Genomic DNA, 16,025 nt, shown 5'->3' on the forward strand with positions numbered 1-16,025 from the left:
ATACAGCTATATAGATACAGAGAGCTTTGATCTTTAATGGCAAGTGTTCCCAGGGGATGGGAACAGGTATAACAACGATGTCACTGAGTATGCTCCTTCTTTCCCCAAAAATTCCAAAATGGCCACAGGCTGAACAAGGTTGGAGACTTGGACTGTAGTAGATAAGAACTGTTTTTTGTACCCCTCTATTCATTACCCAGTGGAGTCTCAAAACGACTTACAATTGCTTACCTTTCCTCTCCCCACTTGAGACAACTGTGGCTGGCTCAAGGTCACGTAGCTGGCTGCATGTGTTGGAGTGGGGAACCTTGTGGAGTTCTTCAGGGTGCTTTTTAAAATCTTGATGCACCCTCTGGCCCAGCTGGTGTGGAGTTTGAGTCTGGGATGTCATTAATATGCTGATGTCACGCAACTCTATCTCCTCTTGGATGGCCGCCCAGATTTCCCCCCCCCCTCCCCTGAACCATTTGCCAGATGTTTGGAAGCCATGGCTGAATGGCTTGAGCACAGTCACCTGAAACTCAACCCCTCCAAAACAGAGGTCTTGTGGCTGGTAAGTTGGAAGGTAGGGCAGGAAGCTTGCTTATTTGTCACAGCCGGGACACAACATACTAGCACACCCCAGGCTAGGAACTTGGGAGTGACCATAGATGCCTCACTGACTTTGGAGGCACAGGTCAAGAGCATTTTTTCACCTTCGCAAGGTTCAGCTACTAGGGCCATACCTGTCCTCTGAACACCTGGCCACGGTGATCCATGCAACGGTCACCTCCAGGATAGATTTCTGTAACTCGCTCTACACAGGCATTGGTTGCCTGTTGTGGCCCGGATCCAGTTTAAAGTTCTGTTTTTGACCTTTAAGGTCCTTCGTGGTCTGGGACCCACATACATGAGGGACTGCGTGTCACTCTATGCACTCTGCAGGTATCAACTTGTTGGTTATTTCCAGCCCCAGAGAAGCTTGCCTGGCCTCAACCAGGGCCAGGGCCTTTTCAGTCCTGGGCCCCACCTGGTGGAATGAGCTCCTGGAACAGTTGTGGGCCCTGCGGGAGCTTTCTGCATTCTGCAGGGCCTGCAAGATGGAGCTCTTCCACCAGGTTTATAGTTGAAGCCAGGGTGGAGTGAAGATCATCTGCCCTTCCCCCACCCATACCATCTGGTTGAGGTGGCAGATGTTTGTGACATAGGCAGATGTCCTCTTGAGATTCTGTAAATGTAACTTATAGTATGCATTTTTCTCATACTTCCTCAACACTGTTTTTGTATTTCCATTTTAATGCAGGTACTTGAAGAATCCAAAGGTTTAGTTCGTAATCTCATGAAGGCGGATTTAGAACAAGCAAATGATAAGGAGTGTGAAGTTTTAAAGAAAATTTGGGGATCTGCTCAAGGGATGGACTCGATGTTAAAATACTTGCAGAGGAAGATTGATGAATTTTGAAGAGATGTGCATTGACACTGGAATTGTATTTACTTGGACATCTGGGATTTCATGGATGCCCTAAACTGAATTTAAAAATCTAAAATAAAATTCGCCCATCGCTCAGAAAGCGTGGGACTAAAGCTTGGAAGAACATGATTTTATTATTGAGAGTTTTTCGAGAAGTACTGTATGTTAAGCATTGAACAAATTTCCTTTTCTCCATATATAGATATAAATATATATAAATATATATTATATTTCTTTATATACACAAACTAAAAAAAAATATAATGGAGTGCACTACCAAACTTTGTCTTCTACTTTGTTATCATTGGCTAGTACTGTATCTGAAAGAAAATGACAGATAAAATGAGGCGTTGCATTATATTGTATGTGGCAGGAAAGTCCTGAAGCAATGAGATATTTTTTCACTAGAGTACAGAATGAAAACGGGTATCGGCCAGCCCTCACTTCCACTGCCCAATAAGTTGGTTAAGAAGAGGCATTGCCTTGAATTCCAAGGAAGGTTTAAAAATACCTCAAGTAATGACACATTCTAAAATGCATTATTTTTTAAAGTAAATCCCTGTAATTAAATGATGATGTATTTTTTTCTCCCCAAATATGAGTGTGCTCAGGATTTATGCTATAAAAACACTCAGCCCCCTTCTTGTTTTAGGGAGCATGCCCTCTTTCGCACCCAGGCCAGAAATGAAGAAGCCAGTCTCTTGTCAAAAAAGAAGAAGAAGAAGCTTCATTTTTTGCAGTATTAGTGAATCACTGAATACCATATATTCTATGGGTATCTTAAATTATAGTTTAGTCTTAGCGGGTTTTATAAAAAAAAATAGGGATTTTCTTGAATTATTTTAACTACATATTTGCTTCTGTTGCTGGGTGAGAACTACTCTGTATACATGGTGTTTTTTTTCTTCTGTGTGCTGGTTTGTCAAATGATTACACCAAAAATGTATTTTATGTTCTTTTTTTTTTTTAGCTTCACGTAGAATATATTTTATTTAATAAGTTAATACTTCTTTTGGCACACTATTAAATATAAAACCTTTTTTTAAAAAAAGAACTACCTTTAATTAGATGTCTCTCTCTCTCTTTCGTCAATGCTCTTTAAATTTTACACTATAGCCCTGATCTAGTGATCTTTCCCATGGCAGGGTTTCTGGCATTCTACATAAAGACCTGCATCACCAAACAGAGCATCAAGGAAGTCAACTGCCTGCCTGTTGGGGTTAGTCTCCCCCATATGTTCAGTGCATACATTACAGGCGCGCATGAACCTACCCTAGTTCTGGATGCGGCTTTATTTATGTTTTCCCTCCTTCCCCCTACACATACACACAGTGCCCTTTTTATGCACATGGGATGCATCCAGAAGGGTGTTCAGCCCATGACTGCCTGCTTTCCATGCGCAGATTGCCACGGTTAGATCAGGGTGCATAATATACAATATGGTGTACAAGAGTGCCCTGTGTAAATAGACTTATTTTGCATTCCTTTCAGGAGTGTGTGTTGATTCCTGACTGCAGATCCCTAAGTTCTTTGGGTATCTGTGCTTGCAATCTTACTGAATGTATGAAGAATGAAACAAATCGAACCTTATTTTTGTACAGTTTTGAACTTTATACTTGGAGCCTGACCACCTCATCCTAGTGGAGAGTTGTACAGTGTGTAAATCTGCTTTTACCTTGGATTGGTACAGTATTTTTGCATCTGTGGGACCTACTTTTCTGTTCTAGTAGTTTGAACTATATATAAACTGTACAATCTGTAAAGTTTTTATAGAATGAATATTCAGCTGTGAACTGGTTAAAATAAAACTAATATTTCTTAACACCTCTTAAAAGAGCTGCAATGTTATAGTCATCTTTCTCTTCTCTTCCCCCCCTCCCAAAGAAATGCTTTAAGTTCTGGCTTTTCAAGTTTTTGAACCATGTTTTTTCATCATTCTTGTAACTACTCTTAATTTTCAGGAGACTACACTTTTTAGATACAAATGATAGGCAAACAAAGAACAGCAAGCAGACACTCCAATCTGTTATACTGCTTAAATACTCTGGTGTGTTTATAACAGCTGTTTCCTTCGCTGTCAAGTGGGTAAGGTTTAGCCTCTGAAATTGTCCTTGCATTGTCTCTCTGAGCAGAAGCGAAAGCACATGATGCTATTTTGCTTCCAAATTACTAATGTCCTCACAGTTACAAGGATTTTTGTCATCCATTTAATGTACTAAAGTGTCTGAACCAGTTTTGGTTGTCCTCTTGACTTGAGCCTATAGTTATGTGGTTGGAAATTAGAATGCCAGCTGGTTCTGCCATTGGGTAGATCCAGCCAGCTTTTGACTCAGTCTTACCAAATTCCTTCTTTATTTCATCAGCAGAAAAGTTTTTTTTAGATTTTTGTCATTGTAAGACATTTCTTTATATAAAAAGAATGATACCCATATCCCAAAATGATACAAACTGATATTAGGAATGGATATACAATGTTAAAACCACTCTTTTTAACAGTCCATAAGGCATAAAAGTCACAGAACTAGATCAGTAATCTTTAGTTATATTAAATCTCGAACCTTTTAAATGCAGGCTGCCTTCATGATCATTTAGATTGTTCTCCAACCATAAACTTAAAAGAGAAGTTGGTAGAGGTTCTTATTCACATTTATTTAAGTCCTTAGACACCTTTAACGATGGATTTGAGGTGATTTAAATTCATATACTTAAAATGATAATATTGCAAACCACATTCAAATAAAGTAATATCAAAAGCCACAGGCAAATATCAAATAAAAATCAGCTGTCAAAAACCTCAGAAATTTAGTTATCAACAGAGAAAGCTATCCTGAACACCTGTCTTAAACAACCGGCAAAAGAAAGACCTATGAATTTGGGAATTTCTTCCTCCACCAGTGTGATGGAGGAGTGGTTTCTCTGACAATTAGTGGTCTTTGGAACCAAAAGTGGAATTGGAGGACCCCGAACCAACAAGGTAGACACCCTATGTGACTTGCATCAGGTTCCGTGGCATTTCTCCCAGAAAGGCAAACTCGAGAGTCCAGGGTAAAAGCCTTGGTAAGTGTATTTAGGAGACTACAGACAGGTACACAAGGCCATCTTTTGTTGAAACAGGGCTAAGCAAATGTTTGGGGTAGATGTAGGGTAAAACCTTGCCCGCCCCGGTGCCATTTGTGCCCACATTTCAAGATTATATAGAATAACATTCCTTTATCATCATAGTGTATGATTTGACACGTGACAGCAGAAAAACAGTCATAACACCCAAATAGCGATATGGTTCCAGGGGAACGAGCTGGAGAAGACAACTCCAGATCAGAGCCCCAAGATGGGTTTTGATCAAGGAAAACCCAGCATGAGCCAGGGGTGGCATGACAACTTGGACAAGGAGAGACTGCTCATCTCAATATGCTTTGTCTTCCTCTTTCAGTCAGTGGTTCTGACTGACTTCTGGGTGGAGTGAGAATTGAGGTTGATGGCGGAACCAAGTCTGGGTTTGCAGTCAAAACCAGTGGGAAATGCTTGGAAAAAAATCAAGTCCTGGCAAGATAATAGAGACTAAGGAATTAACCATCAATGGATACTATATTATCAATCAGCTTCAAGTCTAAAGAAGATTATCAACACAAAATATGGAACTTTCAGAAAGATGACTGAATTTGAACAGCTGATTATAATCCATTTACTATGATGGAGATAATGTAAGTTTCTACTTCAGTTAGAAACAAGAACAAGTGAAACATTTATAAATATATGCAGAATTTTAGAGAGCCAATACCTGTGCATCAATGGAAATGGCTATGGGGAAAATAAGGGATATCAGGAAAGCCGACAAAAACTGCAAAGGAAAATGCTAGAAATGTCAAGACATGAAACCTCTTACCATACATGGTGGACTTGTAAAAAAAAAGATATTGGAAGGAAATACATAGGAAAATGCAGAACATATTAACATTTTAATTTACTATGGAAGTTAAGAATATGCTGTTTAATATACTGTCAAATAAAATACCTCCCAAATTGAAAGATATTCAAATACATGGTTACAGCAGCCAGAATTATCTACGCAGCAAAATGGAAACTAGACTTCTGTCCAAGCTTAGAAGAATATGAAAATAAATGTGCTGACTGTGCAGAAATGGTGAAAGTAACCATTTGAGAAACAAGTCACAAAATCTGAGAAGAGACAGAATGTGTATTGTGCAAGCCAGAGACAAATTTAAAATGTGAAACAGTTTTAAAATTGTATATAAATGTATTGCAATGCAGAAGCAGAATTAGAAATTTTGAATATAAATGCATAAGGAAGTGGACTTTGAGAAGAAATATCTTTCATTTTCTTATTCTGAGTTATATCATAGACTTTCCTTTGTACTTTGATATATTAAAAGTTATAGCAAGTATGAGAAATGGCAAAATACGTAATATTGAATATGTAGTAATATTGACACTAATGGTGTGCATGCACAATGGATCAGTTATGAAATTTAAAATGTGAAATGTTGAATATAAAAATTGCCTCAACAGAAGTAAGGACCATAATCTTTTATAGATAATGTCTGAACAATAATAACAAAGGGGATACTAGAGAGAAATTTTTTCTGTTTTATATACTCTTGTGGCGCAGAGTGGTAAGGCAGCAGACATGCAGTCTGAAAGCTCTGCCCATGAGGCTGGGAGTTCAATCTCAGCAGCCAGCTCAAGGTTGACTCAGCCTTCCATCCTTCCAAGGTTGGTAAAATGAGTACCCAGCTTGCTGGGGGGTACAACGGTAATGACTGGGGAAGGCACTGGCAAACCACCCCGTATTGAGTCTGCTATGAAAATGCTAGAGGGCGTCACCCCAAGGGCCAGACATGACCCGGTGCTTGCATGGGGGATACCTTTACCTTATACTCTGTAATATAATCTATACAATTATTTTTGATATATACAATTACACTGTATAATTGCTCTTTTCCTTTTTGTATCTCCTCTATACTACTACTTTGTTTTCTAAAGTTATCTGGGCTTTTCCCCTCTGTTGAATGTGTTGGTGGGGCAAAGTATCCCACAACATGGCTTTGAACCAGAAAACTGAATCATTCTGAGCTTTTGAACATCAATTGCTTTCAAACTTAGGGACTTACAGAGCCATGTTTCTCTCTGAGGAATAGGAGTCACGAGTCGCAAACTCTTTCACAGGTTGGAGGAAATACTATTGCCTTTCTTTTGCCCCAAACTGACAGACCGCGAGTGGCATTGTCTAGAATGTTAGAGAGGCCCTTAGCTTCTATTTATCTTGGACTGAAGGTTTCAGTTAATTGGAAGCAATGTTAATTTGCTTTCAGAGGTCCTCCTTGGAAACAAAAGTCCCCATGTCCACATTGGTCTGGTGGATTAAAGGTTGTGCCTCTCTGCTTTCCATGGCTCAGGATAGAGCAGGACCCAACAGGGGTTCACGGCCTTTCCCTCTTTGCCTTAATGGATTCAACCACAAGCTAGGATATTGTCTGCTTCGGTTGTTCCGCCCTTCCCGAGCATAAATCAGTTCTCTTGTAGTTTCTGCAGGTGAAAAGGGGTGGCGCCTGCACACCAATTCTTGCCTTTAACCACCTCCTGTTTCCACCTCAGTCTTCCTCAAGCCTGCATGTTAACATGAGTGGTGATGTCACTTCCGAGGGCGTGGCAGGGAGGCAAGGCCAACTGACATCACTTCCAAGGATCCTCAAAGCCTGAAAAATTGTTTCAGGGATTCTTCTATGGTCAAAAGGTTGAAGAAGGTTGGGATGGAGAGCCACCTGGGGGGACTGCGAGCTCACTCAAGGAGATGGATACTTTTGCAGTGTAGTGCTCAAACCCTTCAATGGAGGTGATTTTCAAGTAGCCAGCTGGGATTTAGTCCATACTTTTTCACAGCAGTATTATATAGACAAGATGGTGTCCTTGGACATGGTGTCCAATGAAGGAACAGATAGTGTCCAGTCTCCAGTGGGGTGGTTCAGACCTATATTGAACAGCTTTTCTATATCCCAGCCACTTCCCCCCTCCAGGTGCAGTACTCCAGTAACGTTGTTCCGTAGATGATGACCTGTTTTTATACCCCGCTTTTCACTACCCAAAGATGTCCCAAAGTAATTTACAAACACCCTTCCATTTCTCTCTCCAAAATAGACACCCTGAGAGCTAGGTGGGCCTGAGAGAGCTCTGCAAGAACAGCTCTAAGGAACTGACTAGCCCAATGTCACCCATCTGGCTTTGTGTAGAGGAGTGGGGAATCAGTCTCCAGATTAGAGTCCGCCACTCTCTAACCACTATACCACACTGGCAGAGAGCAAAGAGAGGGCTGTGCAGAGTGTGAACGGAAGTATCCTCACCTCTTCTTACAACAAGACATGCCATCTGTCCTTGGAAATAGTAGGATACAAGCCAGTGTTTCAAATCTATTAATACGGTTTTATTTCTGTAATAGGCAGTGCCTACTTGCACTGAGATCATGCTGTATTAAAATAGCAACTTTGCAAAAAATTACACTCCTATGTCACCTTGACCTAATAAAACATTCGGTACTATTCTGCAGAATGCCTTTAGGTCTTGCAGCTCTGAGTCTTTCTGCTTATAGATATCTGAAGGCTGGGCCCAGGGTGAGCTAAAGAAACAAGAAGGGAGGGGGGCCTCCAAGGCACAGAAGGACTCTTTCACATCCACTGTTGTCCCTATGAGGCATTTCTCCAAGGCCATTTCATCCCTATAGGCTGAAAAAGACAGCAATATAAAAGACAGCAGTATAACCAAAAAGACAGCAATATATCAAGAAAAAAGAAATATAACAAAAAGTTATCACTGTTGAGTACTCATTAAAACAATGTTTAATTGCTGCAGCTATATATTTGCATCTTATGTTACATTAAAATTCAGGTCTGCTAATGGAGCAATTAAGTGATAGGTAGAGAAGTGAGCAGGCTTCTTATTCAGATCAGGATCCAGAAATGTTCTTCCCAGATCCAAATAAATTACACAGAAAAAAGAAAGTTTCAATAGAGTCTACAGAAGCCCTATCACAGATACAAACTCTAGATGCTCCTTCTTAGTTTATAAACCCTCATGTTAGAGAGCAAGTGGGAGTGAATTCATTCTCGCAAAGGGGAAAAATATTAGATAAGAAGGCCAGAAGAGTTGCAATTGCAATACAAATGAGGTCAGTTTTTCTATAAGCAGGCGAACACATCCATGTTTAAAAGAATCTAATGGTCACAGTGAAACTAGGGATTCCTTACTCTCTAGATTAATTGTAAGCCAATATTTAATAACCATTAGCCAGGCTATAAGAGAGATTGTCTTCTGCCCAGTTTCCATTAACAAGGAGAATGAGGTGATATATTTAGGACATACTAAAATCGATCAAGGAAATTTGTCTGGATTGTATCTGGGCATGTACCCAAGCTACCAATCCACACCAAAATAGCATACGAAACCAGTGAGGTTATTTTTGCCCAAAATGCATCTGAAGCTTCAGGACAAACTGAGCATCTGTGGTAGGGGGGGAAATCCTCAAAATTGTAGCTGTACTCTTGGCTTTCATAGATATCTATCTCTATAGTATATAAAGCCCAAGAGAGTGAACATTGGAATGTAACTCCCAGATATTTATATGATCAGACTTAGTCCATAATGTGACCTGAGATATTCTAGCGTGATAATTTCCAGTCTGCAAGATCTAGCAAAAATTAAAACCTTGGAATTTTCAAAATTAATTGCCAGATGTTCATCAGCACAATATTGAATAAAGATCTCAATTGAGTAACCCAGTCCTGCTCTGGTTATTGATACCAAAGCCATGTCATCAGCAAGTAGAGGAGTCCCTGGGGGCTGCAAATACAGCATATTCCGTCTAGGGGTTTAATCATTAATGTAAAGATTAAACATCGTGGGAGCAAGGACACTTGTCTTACACCCCTCCTGACCTCTATAGGAGCAGATAAATGGACATTTTCACCATAACAGAATCTAATCTGAGTACTGAAATAGCTGGTATATTTGTTCTGCATAGCTACTCCCAGAGTCTATCCCAAAGGATGATAAAGAAAGCAACATACAACCTATTCTGTTTGGTTCTAGTATATTTCTCAGACATATGCAGAAGGGCCATACAATGATCAGTCGTTGACATACCCCTTCTAAATCCAGCTTGCTCTATTCCCAATGGATGTTCTCAGTCCATCTAAGTTTTCAGCTCAGTTGGTAAAAGACTTGCATAACATTTGCCAAATGACGACAACAGGCTTATAGGTCTATAATTCTTCAGGTCAAGTTTATCCCCTTTTTTGATAGTTCAGCTGCATTTAGTACAAAACTCGCTGCATGGTTCTAAGGAATGTGTTAGCAGTATAAACATGGAATGCATAGAAGATTGTGTAGAAAGTTTCAACTCCCACCCTCTTGCTAGCTTTGTTTTGTTTTGTTAGATCTCTCACTCTATTGGTGTAGTGGTTAAGATCGGCGAACTCTAATCTGGAGAGCCAGGCTGGATTTCCCACTCCTCCACATGCCACCAGCTGGGTGGGTGACCTTGGGTCAGTTGGAATACTCACAGAACTCTCAGCCTCACCTCTCTCACAGGGTGTCTGTTTTGGGGAGAGAAAGGGAAGGCAGTTGTAAGCTGCCGGGTACAAGAAACCAGCTCTTCGTCTCTATCCCAAACTCAGTTTAGATTTACTTGACTGTTGAATGAAGTTGCTTTGTTTTTTGTTTCCACTGAGATTTGTCACATATATGTAAAACTGTAGTATGCAGTTGTAGATAGAGTTGCCAGTTCTTGGAAGGCATACATCTGACAAGGATTGGCTCTCAGGTAGGGGTAAAGATTGTCTCAGGGGCCCACTCACCCAAAGCAGAAGAAGAGCCCCTTTTTTGTATCCTGCTTTTTTACTGCCTGAAGAAGTTTCAGAGCAGCTTATAATCACCTTCCTTTCCTTTCCCCACAACAGACACCCTGTGATGTAGGTGAATCTGAGAAAGCCCTGAGAGAACTGTAACTTACCCAAGGTCACCCCACTATTAACCACTGTACCACACTGGCTCTCAACAATTTCCTGGTACCCTCACAGGATCAGAGGGATCAAGAGGCCCAGGAACAGAGGTGGGAAATTGCAAAATCCAGTGAAATGTCTGAGGGCCAGAAACAATTTAAGATGCAAAGTGCTCTCCCCCCCCCACCTCTCTCACTGATGTTTACTGTATGCCCCCCCTCACATCAAAGAGGTGATTAGCACCTGCCAGAATAGGCTTTGGTAGTCACTTGTTAATAAAGAAATAGCCTCCGGATGCACCCTGGTGGGAGGAGGAAAAAAAATACAGTCCTGAGGAGGATCATTTGAGTGCATCTTTTTAACTAGGCTCCAATCCTGAGTGCCATTTTCTTGGGGGACCGCTATAATTTTCTACGCTCTTTCTTTAGAATCAGGACATCATCCCTAAGGGTCGTTAGCAACGTAGCTTACAAGTGGGGACACACAACAACATGTCTGTCTTATGTTCTACTTTATTTTCAGTGAGACTTGGGGCTTTCTTTTTAAACTTCCAACACTGCTTTTCTCCACAGTTTGGGGGGTTAGGAGCCAGCAGGAGAGCTTGAAAGGAGGTAGCAGTGAGAAAGAGCCTTTTCTCCCTTTCCCAAGGCCCTCTAGTCCCCCACTCGGTGTCTTTAAAAATTTTCCCCCTTGTTTCTAACTGCATGGACTGAGGAGAGCAGCACAGGAAATGGGCAAATGGAAAGGAAGAATCCAACTCATCCCTCCCACCTCTAAAACTGCTTTTCTCTACAGTTTCAGTGGTTAGCAGGGGGAAGGAGAGTTTCAAAGGTTTACTATGGAGCCTTGTGGCTGGGAGATTAGCTCCTCCTCACCCACAGGCTCAGGTGCCCCTTGAAAACTTCCCCACCAGCGTCTACCCAGCCAGACTGCTGGGAGAATCAGCACTGAAGGGGTGTGTGTGGGATGGGGAATTCCACTCAATGGGGGTACTGCTTTTCCCATCCTCTTCCCCTCCCCCTGAGGCCCATAGCCAAGATGGCCTATAAAGGGGCCGGGCCCCAATCATTCGTCGTGCCCCTCCAATCAGCACTCAGGGTTGGTGTGGAATCTGACAGGAGTCTTTTTCGCATGTAAAGTCTCTGTGTGTGAAAAAGGGAAGGAGCTGAGGTAAAAAGGTGTGAACCCTGCCATAAATCCTCCAAATGTGAATTCTCTATGCCAGGGGTAGTCAACCTGTGGTCCTCCAGATGTCCATGGACTACAACTCCCATGAGCCCCTGCCAGTGTTTGCTGGCAGGGGCTCATGGGAGTTGTAGTCCATGGACATCTGGAGGACCACAGGTTGACTACCCCTGCTCTATGCCACTGGCTAGAACACAATTCGTAGCTAGCCCGACTGAAGAGTCCTGCATTTTAAACAATGCCTCAGCTGCGTGAGGGCTGCGTATGTGTGTGACAGCATGTTGAAGCAAAGCAGAGATGATAAATAATGATGTCTGATCACCCATCTAATTTACCCCTCCCCTGATAAAAAAAATTGGCCCCCTCTTCATTTTAAAAACCCTGCATATTTTTCTGCAAGTTTGGGGAGGGGGAGATCCCCTAAGAAAAATCTCTCTTCTCCCAGTGTGGGCAGATATAAGTATCCGCAGATATGGGGCATACGTAGAGAAAGAGATATCAAGTCTCACAATATCCCCATCGTCTTAGGTCTGTGACAGGAAAATGCAGGGCTTCTTTACAGAACAGAAAGTGAAGAGCTGCTCCTGTGCCCCCCCCCCCCGCCCCTGACAGCAGTAATTGCCAGTTTTAAGACTTGTCTGGCTAGAAGCCCAGGATAGCAAAAACCATGGTGTCAACTCTCTTGATAAGCATTCCGTCCGTCTGCCCCCCCCCCCCCCCATTTTATAATCTAGGATTAGGTGACCAGATTTTAACATTGGTAAAGCAGGACACCATTGACTGGGGGGGGGGGGGTTCTTGATTAAAAATTTGGTCTAACAAAAAATTTCATAGAACGCATAGAACACAAAGATAGTATTGTAATATATATATATATTATTTCAACATAAGTACAATTTGCCATATGCCCCCAGATGTCCCTCCAAAAGTGGGATAATCTGATCACCTTAATCTAGGAGGTCTTTTGAAGAAATGGGCATTGAATGGTTACTTGGGGGAAAGAAAATATCTTCCCCAAAAGTTTTGGACTGATTTTTAAAAGAGCTCCTCATATCTTTTCTTTCTTTCTTTCTTTCTTTCTTTCTTTCTTTCTTTCTTTCTTTCTTTCTTTCTTTCTTTCTTTCTTTCTTTCTTTCTTTCTTTCTTTTTTGGGGGGTGTTCAAGGCACTGATGTTTTAATTTCTGCACTGAATTAAAAAAAGAAAGGCTCTAATATATTTGTGCCATTTTGATTTCGATTTTTGACTTCTGGCACTGAGTAGGAGTCCTGGTGTTATCCCTGGCAGTCCTTATCTTCTGCTTCAGCCTCTGGCTTTACTGGCTCATTGGATTTGTGCCCAGCATTGACAAAGTATTTATTTTAGTTCCATCTCTCCCTGTCCTGAGAGCTGCATAATAACATGGCTTGAGAAAAGTTTAAACACAGGTTAAAATGCAAGGTAAATGATTCAAAATTAAAATAGTTTTTGTCAAGTGTTGCATTTTTAAAAATTCTGCGTTCTTTCCAATGAGGCTCAGTCCTGGAATCTACCTAGCCCTCTAGGAAGAAAGTCCTAGAGCTACAGAAATGCTACCAAGGACATATTTCTAGCTAGGTGTATGTGCAACTTTGTGTTTGGTAGGTATGAAAGATGCCTGAATTGTACTGGCACGAGAAGTGGGGTGAAGAATAAAGGATGGGGAATGGTATGTTCAGCAGCTGCTTCCCTACTCATTGCCTTTTAAACCATGTGGCTGCAAGGGTCTTGGTTCCAGTAAAGTGAGTTTTCCTACGGTAGTCCACTCTCAAGCTTCTAAAGGTAAGGAAGGCAGTTGCAGGTACCAAAACCAACCAGATCTCTACTCATTATCACTCATGTATGAGCCAGGGACTCAACTTGATCCAGCTGGCAGCAGGCTGTTTTGTTCTGTGAAGCTATTGGACCCAGCTGTTGTATGTGCAACTGTGGCAGAACAGACCTGCTCCAACCTACAGGCCCTGTTCCACCCTGCCCTCCAAGCTTTTCCCAACACCTTCAGAGGCTTTTCTTTCTCTCTCGGATAACTTGCCACCACCACCACCTCACCTTTCTAGGAATTGGGAGAGTCAAGACTCCCAGGTTCCCTTCCCAGAGCTGGCACCTTGCCTCTGTGTCTCCCACTGTCCTGCACCTGGTCAACATAGGCACAGATTACTGCCTTGGGCACCCTTGGAGGAATAACTGGTTGACAATGATTGGGCTTCCCCCCAGCACTCCTTCCCTTGGCATGTCCAAGATGGTGGAGATCTGTGTGGTACAGAGAACCACCAGCAGCATCCAAAGTTCTAAAGTATTTATTAAAGAGAAATGTTCACAAGCACAGTTTTAGCACGCTACCAGACTGAACAAGAAATGGATAGTGCAATTCCTCTGTCTCTCTTGCTGCACATGTTCTATCAGATTATAAGTTCTACCAGACTTCTTAACTTAGGATAGTTTTAGAACTCTACCTAGTTTCCATTACTTTGCAGCTTCCTCCAGCTCTTCTGGTTAGCACATGGCTAATGGCTATCTCCTCCAGACTTCAGTTAAGAGTTCTGTCTGCTGTGATGGACTCACACCAAAAATAGCTTCCTCCTTGCTCCCCATAGTGTTATCACCTCTCTTTTCCCCACCCGATGTTGACATCAATTTGGGTCAAAGAGGCTTTTCCGGGAGATCTCCAGTTTGTTCCTTCTTGAAGTCTCTCCAGTATTTAATTCCTCCAAATCTTTGTTCCCTGCTTGGAGGGGGTGGAGCTTGGACATCCCATTGTCTAGTATTTGTATGAAGGTGTGCTGATGTAATTCTGGAAAGCAATTGAACTGACTTTCCCCATTCCTGCCTGTTCTCTGCCCAGAGACAGGGAGGGCTCTTAAACCTCAGAGTGAAGATTTTGCTCACCTCAAACCTCCAAAGAAAATTGCCTTTCTTCACAACATCGGAAGCACCCATCTATTTCAGTAGGGCCTGGATGAACATCTTAAAGCACACCTGCATACACGTCAACAGCTCAAAGTTTTATCTTGCTGCATGGAGGAAAGAACACATTGTGCATTATCCAGCTACTTGTCTCTTGGGTCCATGTAACATATATCTAGAGCAAGATCTTCAGGGTTTGTGGTCACGTCTGCCTTTCAGCAAAGTTTGTCAGTGAATCACAATTGCTCCTGGGGAATCTGGGTAACCTTTTTCAGTAAGAGCCAGTTTAGTGTAGTGGTTAGGAGTGGGGACTTCTAATCTGGTGAGCTGGGTTTGAATCTGCACTCCCCCACATGCAACCAGCTGGGTGACCTTGGGCTCACCACAGCACTGATAAAGCTGTTCTAACCGAGCAATAATATCAGGGCTCTCTCAGCATCACCCACCTCACAGGATGTCTGTTGTGGGGAGAGGAAGGGAAAGGTGACTGTAAGCCCCCTTGAGACTCCTTCAGGTAGAGAAAAGTGGCATATAAGAACCAACTCTTCTCCTTCTTCTTCTTCTTCTCCTTAAGAAATATAAATAAACACTAGCATATAATGTTTGCCTCCAATGCCAGAAGAATTACAGCAGTAAACTTGCCCCTCTCAAAATACCATTATAGAGCTTCGGAAACCTTAATTAATCCCCAAAAGTGCAGATGAGAAAACGCCAGCCAGTTCTGGCTCACATCAGAGCCAATCTGTTGACAGTGCTTTGGTCTTTCTTTCGGAAGCTTCCTCCAGAGTTTAATGCAATATCCCCCTTTACCACTTACCGCTGGCTCTTATGCCTGTATAACGCCCTCTTGGCTCTTGGTAATATGCTATAATTGGGTTTCATCATCTAAAAACTATTGCTTTATGTTACTGTTGATAGAAAAGAGCCAATGGACGGAGAATTCTGAAAAGAGCAGTGTTGGTTTTCCCCATTAAGAGAGAAAGATAAAGTGGCGTAGATGTAAACCTTTGGTCTGGGTGCATTACAAACAATCAAGAAAAGCCAATTACAACCGCAGGTGCTAGATTTGTAGCACAGGTGGCTCTGTGTTCAGAAGACATAATTATAAATATAGCCCATTATATCAGGCTATGACAAGGCATTCGAAAATGTGATGTTATGTTTCTAATCCATAATTCAAATCCCTTAAAATGCTTTTAGCTCCACACGTCTTAGGCAACTGCCTCTTTTCCTTGGTTTAAGCCCTCGGTATCTTTTCAAGCGAAGATTACTTAAATGATTGATTGCCTGTCTAACATCCACTAAAAGGCTGTCCTTGGCCATTTAAAAATAATGGGTCAAACTGGTTATCCAGCCCTCCATGTATTAATGTACAGGGGCTAACTTGAATCTGAGAGCCAGTTTGGTGTAGTGATTATGAGTGTGGACTTCTAATCTGGCATGCCGGGTTCAATTCTGCAC

General features: G+C 41.9%; 1 protein-coding gene across 1 annotated transcript in view; it reads left to right on the forward strand.

Moving 5' to 3' along the window:
- The window catches only part of CDYL (chromodomain Y like), a 118,339-nt gene extending 115,055 nt beyond the window's left edge, over positions 1–3,284 (forward strand). The window contains exon 7 of the mRNA XM_077353104.1: positions 1,283–3,284. Coding sequence (XP_077209219.1) covers positions 1,283–1,441 — 159 coding nt within the window. The 3' untranslated portion in view covers positions 1,442–3,284. The remainder of the gene's footprint in view (positions 1–1,282) is intronic.
- Positions 3,285–16,025: the final 12,741 nt, after the last annotated feature.

This window comes from Paroedura picta, chromosome 9 (genome assembly GCF_049243985.1).
Source record: "Paroedura picta isolate Pp20150507F chromosome 9, Ppicta_v3.0, whole genome shotgun sequence".
In the NCBI taxonomy this organism is placed as follows: domain Eukaryota; kingdom Metazoa; phylum Chordata; class Lepidosauria; order Squamata; family Gekkonidae; genus Paroedura; species Paroedura picta.